General features: G+C 40.8%; 2 protein-coding genes across 2 annotated transcripts; one reads left to right on the top strand and one right to left on the bottom strand.

The window, feature by feature from the left end:
* Positions 1-620: 620 nt before the first annotated feature.
* On the bottom strand, positions 621-4,589 carry snapin (SNAP associated protein). The gene is made up of 4 exons (XM_078267048.1): positions 4,420-4,589; positions 3,981-4,027; positions 3,671-3,789; positions 621-1,788 (listed from the first exon to the last, which is right to left on the bottom strand). Exons 1-4 carry the CDS (start codon positions 4,533-4,535, stop codon positions 1,681-1,683), a joined length of 390 nt encoding a protein of 129 aa, XP_078123174.1. The 5' UTR covers positions 4,536-4,589; the 3' UTR covers positions 621-1,680.
* A 76-nt stretch (positions 4,590-4,665) lies between these two features.
* chtopa (chromatin target of PRMT1a) lies at positions 4,666-14,013 on the top strand. Its single transcript, XM_078267047.1, has 6 exons — positions 4,666-4,943; positions 7,015-7,104; positions 8,156-8,306; positions 12,101-12,272; positions 12,409-12,558; positions 12,700-14,013. The coding sequence occupies exons 2-6, from the start codon at positions 7,040-7,042 to the stop codon at positions 12,900-12,902; spliced, it is 741 nt and encodes a 246-aa protein (XP_078123173.1). The 5' UTR covers positions 4,666-4,943; positions 7,015-7,039; the 3' UTR covers positions 12,903-14,013.
* Positions 14,014-15,125: the final 1,112 nt, after the last annotated feature.

The raw sequence follows: 15,125 nt of genomic DNA, 5'->3' as shown, positions 1-15,125 counted from the left end.
GAACCAACTTCCTGGTGATTGGGCCATAACCTTAGTCATTTCCAAATCTAAATTAAAACACTGTTCTCCTGACTGGTTTCTGATTTCCTTTGTTGCATTTGGAGCAACGTACAACTTATAAGTCTATTCAATTTGTATTTTATTTCATTTTATCAACAAAAATGTTCAGAATCTGATTTAACAATATTTTACTGTTTAAAAAAATGAATTCTTTTCTTTGTCTATTTAAAGTACTTTAAATGTATACACCTCATTTTATTAATGTCAAACATTTCGAATATTTTACTATTTATGTTCTTTTGAAGGCACACGTGTCAAACTTATAGAACTGTGTAATTACAATTAAATGTGTCACTTATTCCTCAATTTACTTCTGATGCCAGAAACAGGCTTACTGATTATCTGACAAACACACCGACCGTTGTTAAATAATGTACAAGCTCGGAGACTGAAGGATGAGTGCTCAGTTAGCCAGTAATGTAGAAGTCACAGAAACAAGTTATCGTATATGTATTGTCAGACTAGTTCCCGCTGCAGTTTTAGTGTAAGCTAATACTGTACTGTATATCTGACAGAATAGTGATACTGCAGTAGATTGAAAGGAAACACAGGGGCAAATGTGCTACAAAAAGATTTACACTTGATTGAAATATTTATAACAACATTACTTAATAATCTATCACAAGTGCAAGCAGACATGTTCTGTCAAGATAAGGTTTTCAGATTGGAAAAAACTTTGAAACGGTTTCTCAGAGATACACAGGCGGAACTAAATTCATCATCAATGTTGTATTGGGTCATCAAATTGCTGTCAAGGCTGAGAATCTCAATAATTCTACACACATTACTCAGTGTATTTGCATTTACATGTGTTGACTAATTGTCAATGTGGAATGGGAACAAGAGTGGAAACATTGCAGATCCCAATAGGCAGCAACGCCAATTAAATAACAATCCCCTTTCCCCAGTGCATGTTGGTTAGCCATCAGACATGCCTACTCCTATGCACTCATGTATGTATTATAAGCTATCTTAATACATCCATGAGTGTGCTACATGATGTTGCCATTGTTGTGGTGTTCATTTTGACACCACAACCAGGTGTTCTAAACCCCTGCCAGTGCCAGTTGAGTTTAACCCGTTCTAAGTCGGATACTAACTGACTGAGTAACAGAGCCTTTACCTTTCAATTCATAGAGAGCTATCCAAATCACATTTGTGAACAGCCATCTCCCACACCCAGAGAGTAGTAGGCATGATAACTGACTGACATTTTAATAAGCAATGCTTCCAGCAGCAAAACAAGGATCTGCTATTTTGGTCCACAAGACTTCTCAGGCTAAGTGTCTTCATCTCTCCTGCATGATGAGGTGACATTACAGTTGCAGTCTTTTTTTTTTTTAAACATTTTGCTCATGCATACAAGTATTTCTTATTTTTAGAATCAATGTATGATCTGGTGGTACTGTAGAGCCGATTCTGTTGTATTTTGCAGCTGCCTAACATTAAACAGATAGCAGCCAGGATTTTTATTATGACAAAGCAGTGCAGGATATCAGCATGTCATTAGACAAACAGCTAACTAAATGTCAAAGGAAGACTTGTGGTCCTTGTGTTACAGTTTCCAGTATTGATGTGTCCCTCCTGGTCAGGACAGTTGACAGAGCAGGAGGAGGAGGCTCAGGGTTTACTGGGGGAGCGGGAGGGGAACACTCCTGAAGCCTCCAGCATAGTCTTTCTTCGTGCTGTCTCTTTGGCCACATTGTGGTTGAGTCGCCTCAGACGTTCCTGTGGACAGAATATTCAGGTCATGAGGTTGTTTTGTATATTGTGTTACTGTTTGTGTGCCTTGGTTGTTAATTGCAGGGATGATACTAGTAGTTATAGCAGTAGTTGTAGCAGTATAGTGGTTTTATGGGTAGTAATGGTAATATAATACTAGAAGTACTTGAGTATTTGTAGTAGTAGAAACGACAGTGGTAGTAGTAATATCAATAGCAGTAATACACCGTCCCCACATTTAAGAGTAAGCTTGGTGGTTCTGGTGGTTGGTTTTTGGCAGCTGCTGCTGTGGTCCTGCTCGAAGCCCTGCACTGCTACAAATACTATTATTTCTAGATAAAAAAGAGAAAGTTCTCTGCGCTTCTGCAGACCACAACAATCTGGTGCAACCAAGGCAGGACAAAAACGGTATAAAGAAACAAAAAATGGCCGGTGCAACACAGATGTCTTCTTACTTGATGGTTTTATTACTTAAGGTGCAAAACATTACAAAACTACTAGACTATTATTTCTAGTCATAGTTCGATTATCTTTATTGTTACTATCAAGTGCCACGGTGCATCATACCAACTGCTATAATTGTTATGAATCATATCATGTATATCTGTATCAGTGTTTCTGTGTCCCAGATGGCCGCCTACCAAGAGCCTGGGTCTGTCCCAGGTTTCTCCCTAAAAGCAAGTTTTTCCTCGCCACTGTCACACTAAATGCTTGTTCGTGGGAAATTGTTGGTTCTTTGTAAATCATAGTGTGATCTAGACCTACCCTATCTGTAAAGTCTCCTGAGATAACTCCTGTTGTGATTTGACACTATAAAACAAATTGAAATTGAATTGGTAATAGTCTATATAGACGACGTTTCACTTCCAGGATTGTTCCGGGGTCAAAAGAAATTCCGCCAGACGTCCCTCTTTTTAAGCCAGATGTCCCTTCCTTTGTGTTGGCGTTCTAACCTCTGGTGGATTTGTGAGGACTATGGTTAACTGCTCCTCAGATCTCTGCAGGGTAAATCCAGACAGCTAGCTAGACTATCTGTCCAATCGGAGTTTTCTGTTGAACGACTAAAACTACTTTTGAACGTCCACATGTTCCACCAAAACAAGTTCCTTCCTGAGGCTATTTAACAGAGGCACCGTTATTGTGTCTGGGTCTTAGCATCACCCAAGATGATTGTGATTGGTTTTTTAAAGAAATGCCAATAAACCAGAGCACGTTTTTCTACCATCCCTGAATGCTGTGTGGACGCTGCGCTGTGGAGGAAGGTCTGGCAATGCGAGACAATATTGGTAATAATAGCAAAAGTTGTTATAGGAGTAGCAGTATGCAGCAATTGTAGTACTACAACTAACACTACAAGTATTAGCTGTAGTTCTTATAGTAGTAAAGTTAGCAGTGATGGCAGTATTAGCAGTAGCACTAGCTGTATACAATATTTAAAGCTGTATTATTAACAATGAAACGGGGCAGGCGGACATTAGGAATGATGTTTGTGTTCAACTGATGAATGTAAGTCCGATAGTCTTCCTCTTTTAGCTCTGGTTTGGTTTCCTGAGAAAAACATTTGACTCTTCAGCTACTAAATGTTCCACTATGTTCACCAGCTAGTCTTTGACAGTGTCTGTCTGCTGCTGAGCAGGTAGTGTACAGCAGCTTTATCAGAGCGGTTTCTCTGAAAACAGCTGCCTCACCACAGTGATGAGAGCAGAGTTTGAAGGCCAGAAAACCAAAGCATGTTCAAGTTGCTAAAAAGACCTGTAAAGCTGAGGGGAACTGCAGAGTTTGTGATAATTCTCCGTGGGTTTGTCATTACTAGTGACAACTTTCACATTATTGTTGAACATATTGATTAGTGCCGCTTTAAGAAGTTCCACAGCAAAGCTTAACTGACCTGAGCATTCTGCAGTATGTTGTTAACTAGCACTACTCTTCGCCTTGCATTCAGCAGCTTCTTTACATAAGGGTCCAGGTCCAGAGCCACCTTCTGATGTTCATTTATCCGGCATAATTCTGAAAATAATGCACATTAATGACACACAAGACCACACCAACGGTTAGTGAACACAAGTTATTTAATGTGCTTTATACTTTTTTTAAGCTTTTATTATGTTTTATATAGTATAGGCATTTAAATTAAGAATTCACATAACACCTGAGTCAGGGATTTAACAGACAAATACAATATACATAAAATGAATTACCTGTGGCCAGATTGTCTATATGTTCTCTTAATTCTACTTGGCTTTCTCTGCAAAGAAAAAAAAGAATCCCATTAATCCAGAGGAAGGTCAGATGATACAAACCGCGATGTGAGCAGGTTTATTCATCATATTGGCACAAACATTTATCAAGTGCCAAAGATAACCCACATCAAACACAAGATGAACACATAATGTGACATTAGCAGTGCTCAAACAATAAAGGCATGTGCAACCGTGTGTGCAAAGTTGACTAATATGTATTAAAAAAGTAATACATTGGGAATTATAAAATAATAAAACACCACCGGGTCGACATTTTCTGGAAAGTCACGAGACAGTTAACGTTAAAGTATTACCAAGGGGTTGTAAGGCGGATGACAGCAGGGTGTGTGATGTAGGCGACAATTAAATAACAGATTCGATAAGGAACCGCATTTACCTGACTGAGTGTACATGCAAGTCGAGCTGCTGAATAGCTGGTCTCAGGAGGTCGAGCAACCCCTCGGCTAAAGCATCTTTGCCTGAGGAAGTTGCTACTAAAGCCGCTGCCGCCATTTTAGTAAAGCCCTAGTCTACCCATAGACTGCATATAAGAGCATCTACCGCAACACGGCCAGACAGGAAGCTACGTCCTCGTGACGTTGGCGTCATAAGAACCTCTCCATTTTCTTACTGTGGACGGCCAGTTGAGCTAGCAGCACCATTTTAGGGAGACGCAGCAAAACCTTGTCTCCAGCATTTTGTAGATATTCTGATAAAGACCCGATCCCAACTAGTTTGCTCATTTGTTACAGCGCTTAGTAAGGAAGGTAGCAGATTACAGGTTCTATTTAAACAAAAGAATACAAGGACACCCCACACGGCCACTCCGTGCCAACCGGTACCAGCTAACGTTAGCTAACTACCAGCTAAAGCTAACCCGAGCTGGCTGAAAGGCTTTTCTCGACCGACGCAACATTCACTGTAAGTAAAAAAAAATGCCGGAAATTATTATTTTAGGCCCCTGAAATGTTATTAAGCTACTTAAATGTTAAAACGCAAATAATTGCGTTTAGAGTTGACAAATTTGGCTGCTAATGTAGGACCTATTTAAAATCTAGCTATGTCCGCCCAGCTAACTTATTTTTATTTGTCAAGCCAATTTCTTGGGATCACGAATAAGGACATATGAAAAGGGAACTACGTATTCTTGACTCCAAACTATTTTACCAAATAGCTAAAGGTGTCGCACTTTCCTGACATCTTGTCTGGCATCGAGACATTCATTCCAACCACAGAGCTGAGTAACGTTAGCTTCATCTAGCGGACGATATACACACGAAGGAGCACAGGAGCTCGTTAGGTTGGAATCAAAAATGCATATTCCCGTCACTTGATGGCACATGAGAATATTGTGCTGCATATGTTTATCTTTTCGTGATACATGGGCAGCTGTTCGGAACATTTCACCTGACCTCCCCAGTGGCCTTACGAATGATTATTGCTCAGAGGCCACCATCTTGTGATAGGTTCACATTACTTATTTGATAATTTTGGTTGATTGAAGGAGTTGGTTTATGTAATGTCTGATTAAAAGATATCAAATTGCGATTAAGAATGTCCGATAGAAATTGGAAGGGAGTTTTTAAGGGTTTTGTAAGCCTTCCTAAACTGAGTGAGACAACCAAACTGGCATTGGGGCTGTAAATATATAGGTATACTGGCTACTCCAAAAGGGTACTAACATTCCTGAATAGGATGCAGTGTTTAAATCACCAGCATAGAGAAATAACCAAACTATTCAAAATGGTTTTTGACTACTTAAAATAGTTAATTTCTGACTGACAATTGTCAGTCAGATTGACAGTGTTTTATCATATCTGAATCCTATAGAATCTTCAGTAATTAAGTTTTGCTTCCAACATTTGCAACTATCTAAAGATATAAATAACTAACCCTTCAAGATCTGAATCAGCCTTTGTTGTCTGATGACGCGAAACGGCTTTGAGTGTCAAGCTACTTGAAAATTAGATAAGCAGCAGAACATGTGTAATATTGATTTAAATGTATCTGACACATTCAAATTAATCACGTGTGGCCCAATTACAAATAATGCATGGTTTAGAATTAGGTGAAAGGGTAACAACAGTTTTTTTTCAACCTGGACCCTATTGTCCCATGTTCTTGTGTCTAAGTGACTGATGGGAACAGCAATCTTTGACATTGGTCCAGTATTAAGAGAGATCGCTGCAGTCGGCAGTGGAGAAACAAGCTACAATGTAAGTTAATAGGACAATTGTCCAGCTTGAGAAAGAAAGAGGTTTTAAAGGTCTCTCTGTAGGATCCTTTCCATAATGTTGTCGGACACTTAGAATATTAATCTGAGTCTGCCAGTGGCAAAACGCGCACTCTTGTGAAGGTACATACAAGCTGGACAATTGTCCTATTAACTTACATTGTAGCTTTTTCTCTGCTGCCGGCTGCAGTGATCTCTCTTAATACTGGACCAATGTCAAAGATTGTTGTTCCCATCAGTCACTTAGACACAAGAACATGGGACAATAGGGTCCAGGTTGAAAAAATTGTAGTTACCCTTTTAAGCTGTAAAGCTTAAAATAATTTTATTTAAGGTTAGCCAGGAGACTCTCCTGAAATTTGCATGATCTGATCAGCCTGTCATTTCTTAAGAGACAACTTATCTCTTTTGGTCTTGTTAAACTACAAAAATACGCTGTCCATAGTGTTTCAGAGTGATGTTACTTCCCCTAATATTTGACTGAGTCCAAACACTGGCTCGCAGGGGGCAGTGGTAGCCTGAAGGTTAAAGAAAAAAGCATGTGATTGGAAGGATAAATAATAATCCTGTTAGCGCATTAGTGTTAAACTCAGAATAAATAATACCAACCATAAACGTATCTCAGTGTGATCCATTTAATGCAATGTAAAGTCAAATGTTCTCGCTGATACATATGTGATTGCTGTCTAAATTTAGCTTACTTACCTTCTCATGACTGCCAGTTGACCTTGTTTTATTTTGTGTTCCCTTTGTTTCCAGGAGCCTTCAAGCGAAGTCCATCAAAATGAGCACAGCCTCCTCCCAAAAAGTTGTCCTGAAAAGTACCACCAAAGTGTCCCTAAATGAGCGGTGAGGCGCCACGCACCCTGTCAGCAGTTAAGACACCCGATGCAAGGGCCAGCCTTGGCTTGTGAAGGTTCTAGTGGTCCCTACGGAAGGCTACAGTTTGGGACTGGACCCGACATGGAGGCTATTCTGACTGTCCCCAGTGTGTGCACTGCTCACTCAACTTTGTTGGTCTTGTCAACATTTCTTGATGCACTTGCAGAGATAAATGTGATTGTAACATGGAGCAGAAGGGCCTGGCCCGGGCCACATATCTTGTGTGAGCAGTGCAAACATATAGACAAGGGGAGAGGGTAGTGGTCACACTGGGTAAGCCTTGGTAAGCCTATGCTGGACCAGACCACTGTCCTACAAAAGCCCTGGCACTCCCGCTCCCTGTTACTTAAACAGCACAGGATACATCAAGTGTATGCCTATAAAGGGGAGAGTAAGGCTTAAGCTAAACCAGGAAGATGGGGCAAACCAGTGGAAGTGAAGCACCTCCTCTATCTACTTGTTCTGTCATTCTTTCTCCTCGCTGCTCCAATTCTATTAAAGACCAGGTACTCAGTCCTAGCTTGGACGTGACAAAGAGCTCCCCTTCCCTCTCCCATCTTTCCTTCCCTTCTCTGTGGTTTACCCACAAGTCACGGTCCATGCTGTAAGTGGCTGGGTGACCTGGCAGTCCTCGCGTCCAGGGCCTCTGCTGCTGCAGCATGATGACACCCCAGCCAGTCAGCTGGAGGCCTGTAAGTGGCAAATTGCGCTCTTCTTCTGGCACCTTCTCTCTGCTTCTGTCCTTCGGTCTGTCTTTGCACTGTGAGTTTTTTAATCTTAGTTTGCCTACTTTTTGTGCTTGTTTGAAAACATGCGGAATTCAAGTATAAATCTTTCTGGATTGTCATATGGTTGAGAGAGAAAATGAGTGCCAAAAACTGCAACATAAGTCTTGCATAGCAAGAGCGCTTCATCCATTATATGAGAAATTACTTGATGTGGAACCCTGCTTCCTCCTCCTCTGTATATCCCCTGTCCCCTTCTTTTACTTCCCTCTTTTTCCCTCCCACCTCTAAAGCTTCACTAACATGCTGAAGAACAAGCAGCCCACTGCGGTAAGCATTCGAGCCACCATGCAACAGCAGCATTTGGCCAGTGCCCGCAATCGCCGGCTGGCCCAGCAGATGGAAAACCGGCCCTCAGTGCAAGCTGCTCTAAGTCACAAGCAGGTGAGGGCAAAGATCAGACAAGCTAATGGCGCCTACCCACTGCTAGTACCAGCTCGACTCGGCTGCGGGGCCCCGTCCTCCATTTTGTATTGCAGATTTAGTACCGCCTCATGCCTGAGCTGAGCGTGGCTAGTCATCATAGCCACACACACACACACACACACACAGAACGTGGAAGGTGTGTGTTTCTGATTCTCAGCATGTGGCTGTTTGCCAGAAGACACATTTAGTTTCAAAAGAAGCTGGAGGCAGCAAAAAAACACCACCGCTGGCTAAACTATTTAAAAATGGTGGGTTTGTTCAGAACACCCCCGTCTGTCGCTAGCAATGATGATGCAGTGATTAGTGACAATTCTCTCCGACCAATTGGGAGTCTGCAGGTTTTCACGTTGCCTTTTGGTATCACCTCAGCTCGCTTGGAACCTCAACGGAGTTGATACTAAAAGTACCTGTTAGCAGGTACTTTTTTTCATAATGGAAAACCAAAAAAGGCGAGTCGAGCAGGTACCATGTAGTGGAAAAACGCCATAAGTGTCAGTGGAGCTTTTTACCATGTAGAGCTATGTTGTAAACTGTAGACTGACCTGCACCAATACTATGTGTGTAAGAGTTAATGGAAGAGAGGTGTCTGTTACATATGTGAGACAAGTCTTCTCAGTAATGCTAAGATTAGTGATGGGAATTTGGTTCAATTTAATTACATAACCTGATTGAAATTTTAGACCAAATGAATCTGAAGTAGTAGTTCTAATTGTAGCTACTTCCACCTGCATGACTCAATATTTCTCAATGAAATGTCTTCCATTGAGAGAGGGATGAATCAGTGTCATTATCCAACTCTTGCAGTCTTTTATGTTTTGGTTTTTACTAACGGTCGGACGGACGTGGCCGATGCCAATATTTAGAGAGCTGGGCGGCCAGTGGTGAGCTGAGAATTTGGTTGGATAAAGATACCTTTTGCAAACTATTACACTATTTGGTACAGCATGAATATCTTTTGCGACACCTAATTATTAAATAAAATATTTGGTACTAGTGTCTTTTAGCTCAATGGCACTATCAGGAACGCCACGGTTAGGTTTGTCTAAAAGTCCTGATGTTTCAGTTAGGGCTGGGCGGTAGGGGTGTGCAAATCTCCCTTTATAAGACGATCCAAGAAGCATCTAGATACATGGGCTTCCATACGGTTCAGGGACAATACATCTTAATATGAAACGATTCAGTTTGATTCAATGTTGAAACGATTGGGTGCAATATGATGAGATACAATTCAATCTGATTGATAGTCAATGTTCGTTTAATGTAAACACATTCATTTCCCATTATAAAATATATATATATCGAGTTATCAAATCAATATATTTACATTTAACGATATTGGATGAGACACTTCCGCTTATATAGTTTGTCAGAGATTGGCCTGGTTTTATTTAATATAGGTTAGGTAAGTTTTGCAGCTGTATAATTTCAAACAGGGAAGAAACCGTCTTTGCATTTTATTTTGATCAGTCTGTTTTTAAATGAGACTTATCAAAGACTTTCCAAATATATATTTACAAAACACTTAAGCTTTCGATTTGAATAAATATATATTTTCATTGTGTTAATGTCTGAATTTATTGAAGTGTCACAGTTAATGAAGGCTGTGTTATGTTGCATTAAATTGCCTCTTCTGTATGGGTTTAATAAGTTTACATTTGGACCACCAAAAATGTACTTGGCCACCAAATGTAGGGGCTTAGATGGGGCCAGTGCTTAAAATATTAGCATCTATCCCTAGGCTATAACTTGCAAGATAGTTTAATGCAAAGGAAACCCTTTTCAAAACATTCCGTTGTCCTGTGGACGGCCCGTATAACGCTTTAGTTACTCGCCTACCGTCCCACAACCATCCCATATGACAAATCTGATAGATCCTTCACCTGTCTGTAGTAGAGTTGGGGCTGGGGACGCCTATTCAATAGCTTTTCAAGCCCTGTAAGGTCATTCAGATGGTTGAAGGCTTGCTATCAATACAATTCCTAACAAATGTTCTTTGCATTTTCTCACTAAAAGACCTGAATTAATAAAATGTATACAGACAGTAAACATGGAGCTGAGTGTCAGACAGCAGGATCATACTACACATGCTTCCAACTAAATTAACACAAGTGATTAACTGTGTTAGGAACACTCATGCTCTGAGTATAAATGTATTAGAGCGGTCAGTCTCTCTATAATACCATTCAAAATATATCAAATATTAGAATATTTAATGCTCAAATGCAGCCTGTTATTAATATGTACTACACTACTCAGGCTTATGCATTGCCAATGCCTCTATAAGCATGTGGTTGTTGTTACACTTCTGTCCACTAGAGGGACTTCTAACATCAGCCTGGCCTTGAAGGGGATCTACGTCATGGCGAACTGCATTTCTTGCACGCCGCTTTGTTTACATTATTTTCCACCACGAGCACACAGCGACAAACACAAATCAGCAGAGAACTGTGTAATGAAACATTATCTAACAAGTGTAGTGAAGTGGTTCTGTTGTAAAGGCTAACGGTGCTCGGTTAGCACAATGACATCATGTCAGAAAGCACAGCCGAAACCATTTGTCATAAACTAAGTAACAAACGATGCTAACAACATTAATAACTAAGCCAAACGGTGCTGTCCCTACTATTTTAGTGATTTATAAGCAACCTGTTTCTTGCAGATTGTCACGTTACTGAGAATCCAGCTCTTAGCTTTGACGTCATATATTACCTTCTAACTCTGACAGCTGTAGGGCAGCTACACATAAACTTTAGCTGTCTCCATGAAGCTCCTCTAACTCGTGACGCAGTTAGGAAACAAGAACGACTCATGTTAACATAAGCACTTTGGCTCGATGGATGTCAATTTTAAAGTCAACTATTTCCCATCCTTCTTCCAAATTCCAGCTGCAGCATGTTACTCCCCCCTGTACTAACGTTACTCAGTACGTAACGTCAGCTCCATAATGTTGTACTAGCGTTACTCGGTACGTAACGTTAGCTTAGACCTCACAATGCCTTGTTTCTCACTCCCGCTAACTTATTGTTCATAAGACGTGACGTGAGTGACACATGCGGGTAGGCCAAGGCGAGAAGAGGGAGATTAGCTAATGTTAGCCAACATATTCATTAAAAGGTCACATTCAAATAGTAATTTCAGGATTCAAATAGTATTGATTTTATTTATTTTTTTACTATTCAAATATTTGATTTCGGTATTCGTTCCAATAGCCCTAACGTGTTATGTAGTGGCAGTAAATGGATCCGTCCAGCTGAGCAGCAGTTTTTTTGCACAAAAACCCTGTGGCTTTTCCCACAAACTGAGGGAGACTGTGCGCAGACTTCCCACCAGGCGTAAACGCGGTTTGATATGGTCATTGACTATTATTGCATAGCAGACAGACTATTGAGTGGCTGGAGGGAGGCACAATTATCTATATGCAATCAATGTTTAAGGGCCTTATTACATTATTTGTGGCCAACTGTTGTAGTGGAAATGAGGCTTGTGCGTATGTGCCCAGCTCCACAATTGAGATTTACAAAATGGAATCAGACGCACGTGCGACTTTTATAAATCTGAATAGTGTGTATGCATATTTCTGTCTTCGTGTGACTGTTTTAGTCGTGAATCTATAGAGGTGCATCTTACCGTTGTTTTGTTTTTACACAGGGCCACTGTCGTGTTAACGTTGCCTTGATTGAGTGCCCGTAACCACCACCTTGTTTGTCCGATTTCGTTTTGTCATAATTGCATCCTTGAATAACTTGTGTCAGAGCCTGAAGCAGCGCCTGGGGAAGAGCAACATCCAGGCCAGGCTGGGCCGGCCTGTCGGGACTCTGATGCGTGGAGTAGCTGGAGGCAGAGGAGGAATGCGAGGGATGACCAGGGGTGGGCTTCGAGGTCGAGCCAGAGGAGGAGTAATGAGGGGAGCTCTGTCCCTGAGAGGTGTGTATCCACAACCTTGCACAGTATCTCAACTAAGAATATGGCTCGGATTCCAAGTGCAGGGCTTCACTTTCATGGCTGTAGATTTTCACTTGTCACGGGTGTGCATTGAGTGATATTACTTTGTCTTGCACAGGGAAGCGAGTGTCTTCTACAGGTGGTCCCATGAGAGGTCGTGGCTCTGCTGGCCGTCTGGCAATGCGTAGAGGAGGCCGCCAACGTGGAGGAGCTCCTGGCAGAGGAGGAGCTCCATCCCGAGGAGCAGCACGAGGAGGAATAGCCAGAGGTCAGGGGGTGACAATGTTTTACTTTTCTATTTAAGTGGGGAAAAGGATTGTACTTTTCATCTAACTGAATTATCTTAAATAGACATTGAGTTGAATTGTTAACCCTTCTTAGTGGTCACTATTGCTGTGTTTGTGGGCAGGCCGTGGTGGACTGCGTGGGCGTGGTGGTTTTGCTGGTAGAGGTGGTCGTGGCCGCGGGCGGGGCCGAGGTGTTGGCCGACAAGCTGTGACCCGTGAACAACTGGACAACCAGCTGGACGCCTACATGTCAAAGACCAAAGGTCACCTGGATGCTGAGCTGGATGCCTACATGGCCCAGGCAGACCCAGACAATATGGAGTGACACTGCAGGACTCTGAAGCAGACACATGTAGAGTCACTGCAGAACTGTACAGCTGAACTCACACAGTGTAGTTTTCCACCAGATTCATGGGCTGATAACTTGAGTTTGTAATCTAGATGAGAGTGGTGACAATCCAGGACTCTTGGCTTTGGAACAGCAAGACATCAAGGTTTCCCTTGAATGGGCTTTGGCCACTACTCAATTCTGCGTCAACCTGCTCCTGCAAACCCTTTTGAAATCTGGAATAACTGTGTGAAGGGACCTTTTTAGACATTAACAAACCCTGCTGTCTATAGACGTCTGCTTTTTTTTTAAATGACCTTGTTATTTTTAAATATCCCCTGAAAACCACGTCTGTCTGTAATGGTCAATGATCCAGGTGATGTGTTTAACCTTTTGTTGAAAACAATCTTAAAATAACCTGTTTTCTTTTTTACTTTTATTTTAAATGTGATTAACCTTAGGGTGCTCAGACCTTTGTCGATTAATTCATTGGCTTAACTTGGAAACATTAGCAATGCAAACCTTTTCTAAATTATTTGTTAAAAGAATGTAAGCAGATCTTTTAAGCCAAGTATCCATTTGTCATTGTTTTGTATTTAAAAGATGTAGTACTTTTGAGTATTTTGTTCCTCTGTATCTTCCACCTGTCAGAACTCTTCAGTTGACTGCTGACATTGTTAACTTCTACTTGAGAGCATTTGTATGACATTATCCAAAGCAAGTAAAATAGGTTTTAATTAAAATGGAAATGATTTCCCAAATTGTGTGAATTGTATGCATTTTAAATGCCCTTGTGTAAAATGTTGACCACAGCTAAAATGGAGTGAGTTGAAATGTTATGTATCAGAGTGAATAATTAAATTGGCCCTGTAATGGCAAAGTAAAGAAACTTTAATCCTTTACCGGTGGACATGGATAGGTGATGCCTTTAATGTTAGGATGAGATGAAGTTCTTAAATGATTCCCAACGTTACTGACCCCCATCTGTCTACTTGGGACTTCTCGGTTGCATACGAGTGTTTTTTGTTCTGTTTTATTTCTATCATTTTAGAGGCCTGAAAAGGTCAAATGATCCAGCAATTTACAAGCAATAAAAAGATTTGAGGCATGTGTGGAACATAAGCATAGATTTTGTATAAGGCTTAGACTTTTTTTTTTTGTTCTCCATAGTCCCAAATTTAATATCATTAAATTTCAGTTTGTGTGAATGAAATCAATTTTTTAGACTTCCCAAAAAGTTCTCAAATAAATACAAACTAATATTTGCTCTAAAGTTTTAATGTCTAACTCCAAAACCACACAATTATTTGTAATCAATGTTGAATTCTTATATCAAGTTGTGACAGGGATACATATTTATAATCTAAGGGAGTCTCTTTAGTTTTTGGTGAGATATCCCATATCTTTTTAATGGCAAAGGAAAACTATTTCAGGTACCTCTCAAGAGTTGGAATGGTTTGATGGCATTCACCAATACAAAGTTAAGACATCTGTGGGACTATCATAAGGCAGCATCTCCTTTACCATATTTACCATTACTGGTGAGGATTGCCTTGATAACCACAGAGAATTGTTTTTGCAAATTGTTACATTGAATCTATCAGTAATACATAATTCTAGAAAATGACCTGAATCCAGCAGATGTAAGATTGACCAGGAATGGTTGGAATTAAAAAAAGCCCTCCCAAACGTGACAATATAGGTTATAAAAAAAGGTCGTAAATGTAAATATAGGTTGTAATTGCTGTCTGAACAAACAACTTCTGGGAGTGTTTCTCTGGGGAGGACAGTTAAAAAGAACTGGATACATAACCCTAGACGTAGATTTGAAAAAGGTAGAAAAATAATCATTCCGCAGAAGCTCAGAACAGACATGCTAGAATGCATACACACAGGCCACTTTGGGGTGGAGAACAGAAAACACAGGGCCAGGGACGTAATGTTTTGGCCAGGCATGGGACAACAAAAAGAGGAAGCGGTAATGAAATGTGACATTTGCCAAACACCGCAATGCCAACACAAAGGAGCCCATGCTCTCAAAAGCAATTCCAGAAAAACCCATGGCAAAATGGTAACAGATCTCTTCTCCTGCAACTCCGAGAACTGCATCATCATATGTGATTACCTCAGCAATCCTCATGAGCCGCAGACTGTGCTCTATCTTACCCACAACAGCACAACTGTGACCTCAGGTAACCCCTCTGAACACAGTGCGAGCAA

This window comes from Sander vitreus, chromosome 14 (assembly GCF_031162955.1).
Source record: "Sander vitreus isolate 19-12246 chromosome 14, sanVit1, whole genome shotgun sequence".
NCBI classification, from domain to species: Eukaryota; Metazoa; Chordata; class Actinopteri; order Perciformes; family Percidae; genus Sander; species Sander vitreus.
Note: the sequence above shows the minus strand (reverse complement) of the source record. Positions and strands in the feature narration are given on the sequence as shown.

Excerpts from the sequence above, each read along its gene's own strand:
- snapin (XM_078267048.1), bottom strand. The coding sequence starts at position 4,535 with ATGGCGGCAGCGGCTTTAGTAGCAACTTCCTCAGGCAAAGATGCTTTA. Across the intron at positions 3,790-3,980 it reads TATAGACAATCTGGCCACAG|AATTATGCCGGATAAATGAA; the intron begins GTAATTCATTTT and ends CATTATTTTCAG. Across the intron at positions 1,789-3,670 it reads ACATACTGCAGAATGCTCAG|GAACGTCTGAGGCGACTCAA; the intron begins GTCAGTTAAGCT and ends TTCTGTCCACAG.
- chtopa (XM_078267047.1), top strand. The coding sequence starts at position 7,040 with ATGAGCACAGCCTCCTCCCAAAAAGTTGTCCTGAAAAGTACCACCAAA. Across the intron at positions 8,307-12,100 it reads CTGCTCTAAGTCACAAGCAG|AGCCTGAAGCAGCGCCTGGG; the intron begins GTGAGGGCAAAG and ends AACTTGTGTCAG. Across the intron at positions 12,559-12,699 it reads ACGAGGAGGAATAGCCAGAG|GCCGTGGTGGACTGCGTGGG; the intron begins GTCAGGGGGTGA and ends GTTTGTGGGCAG.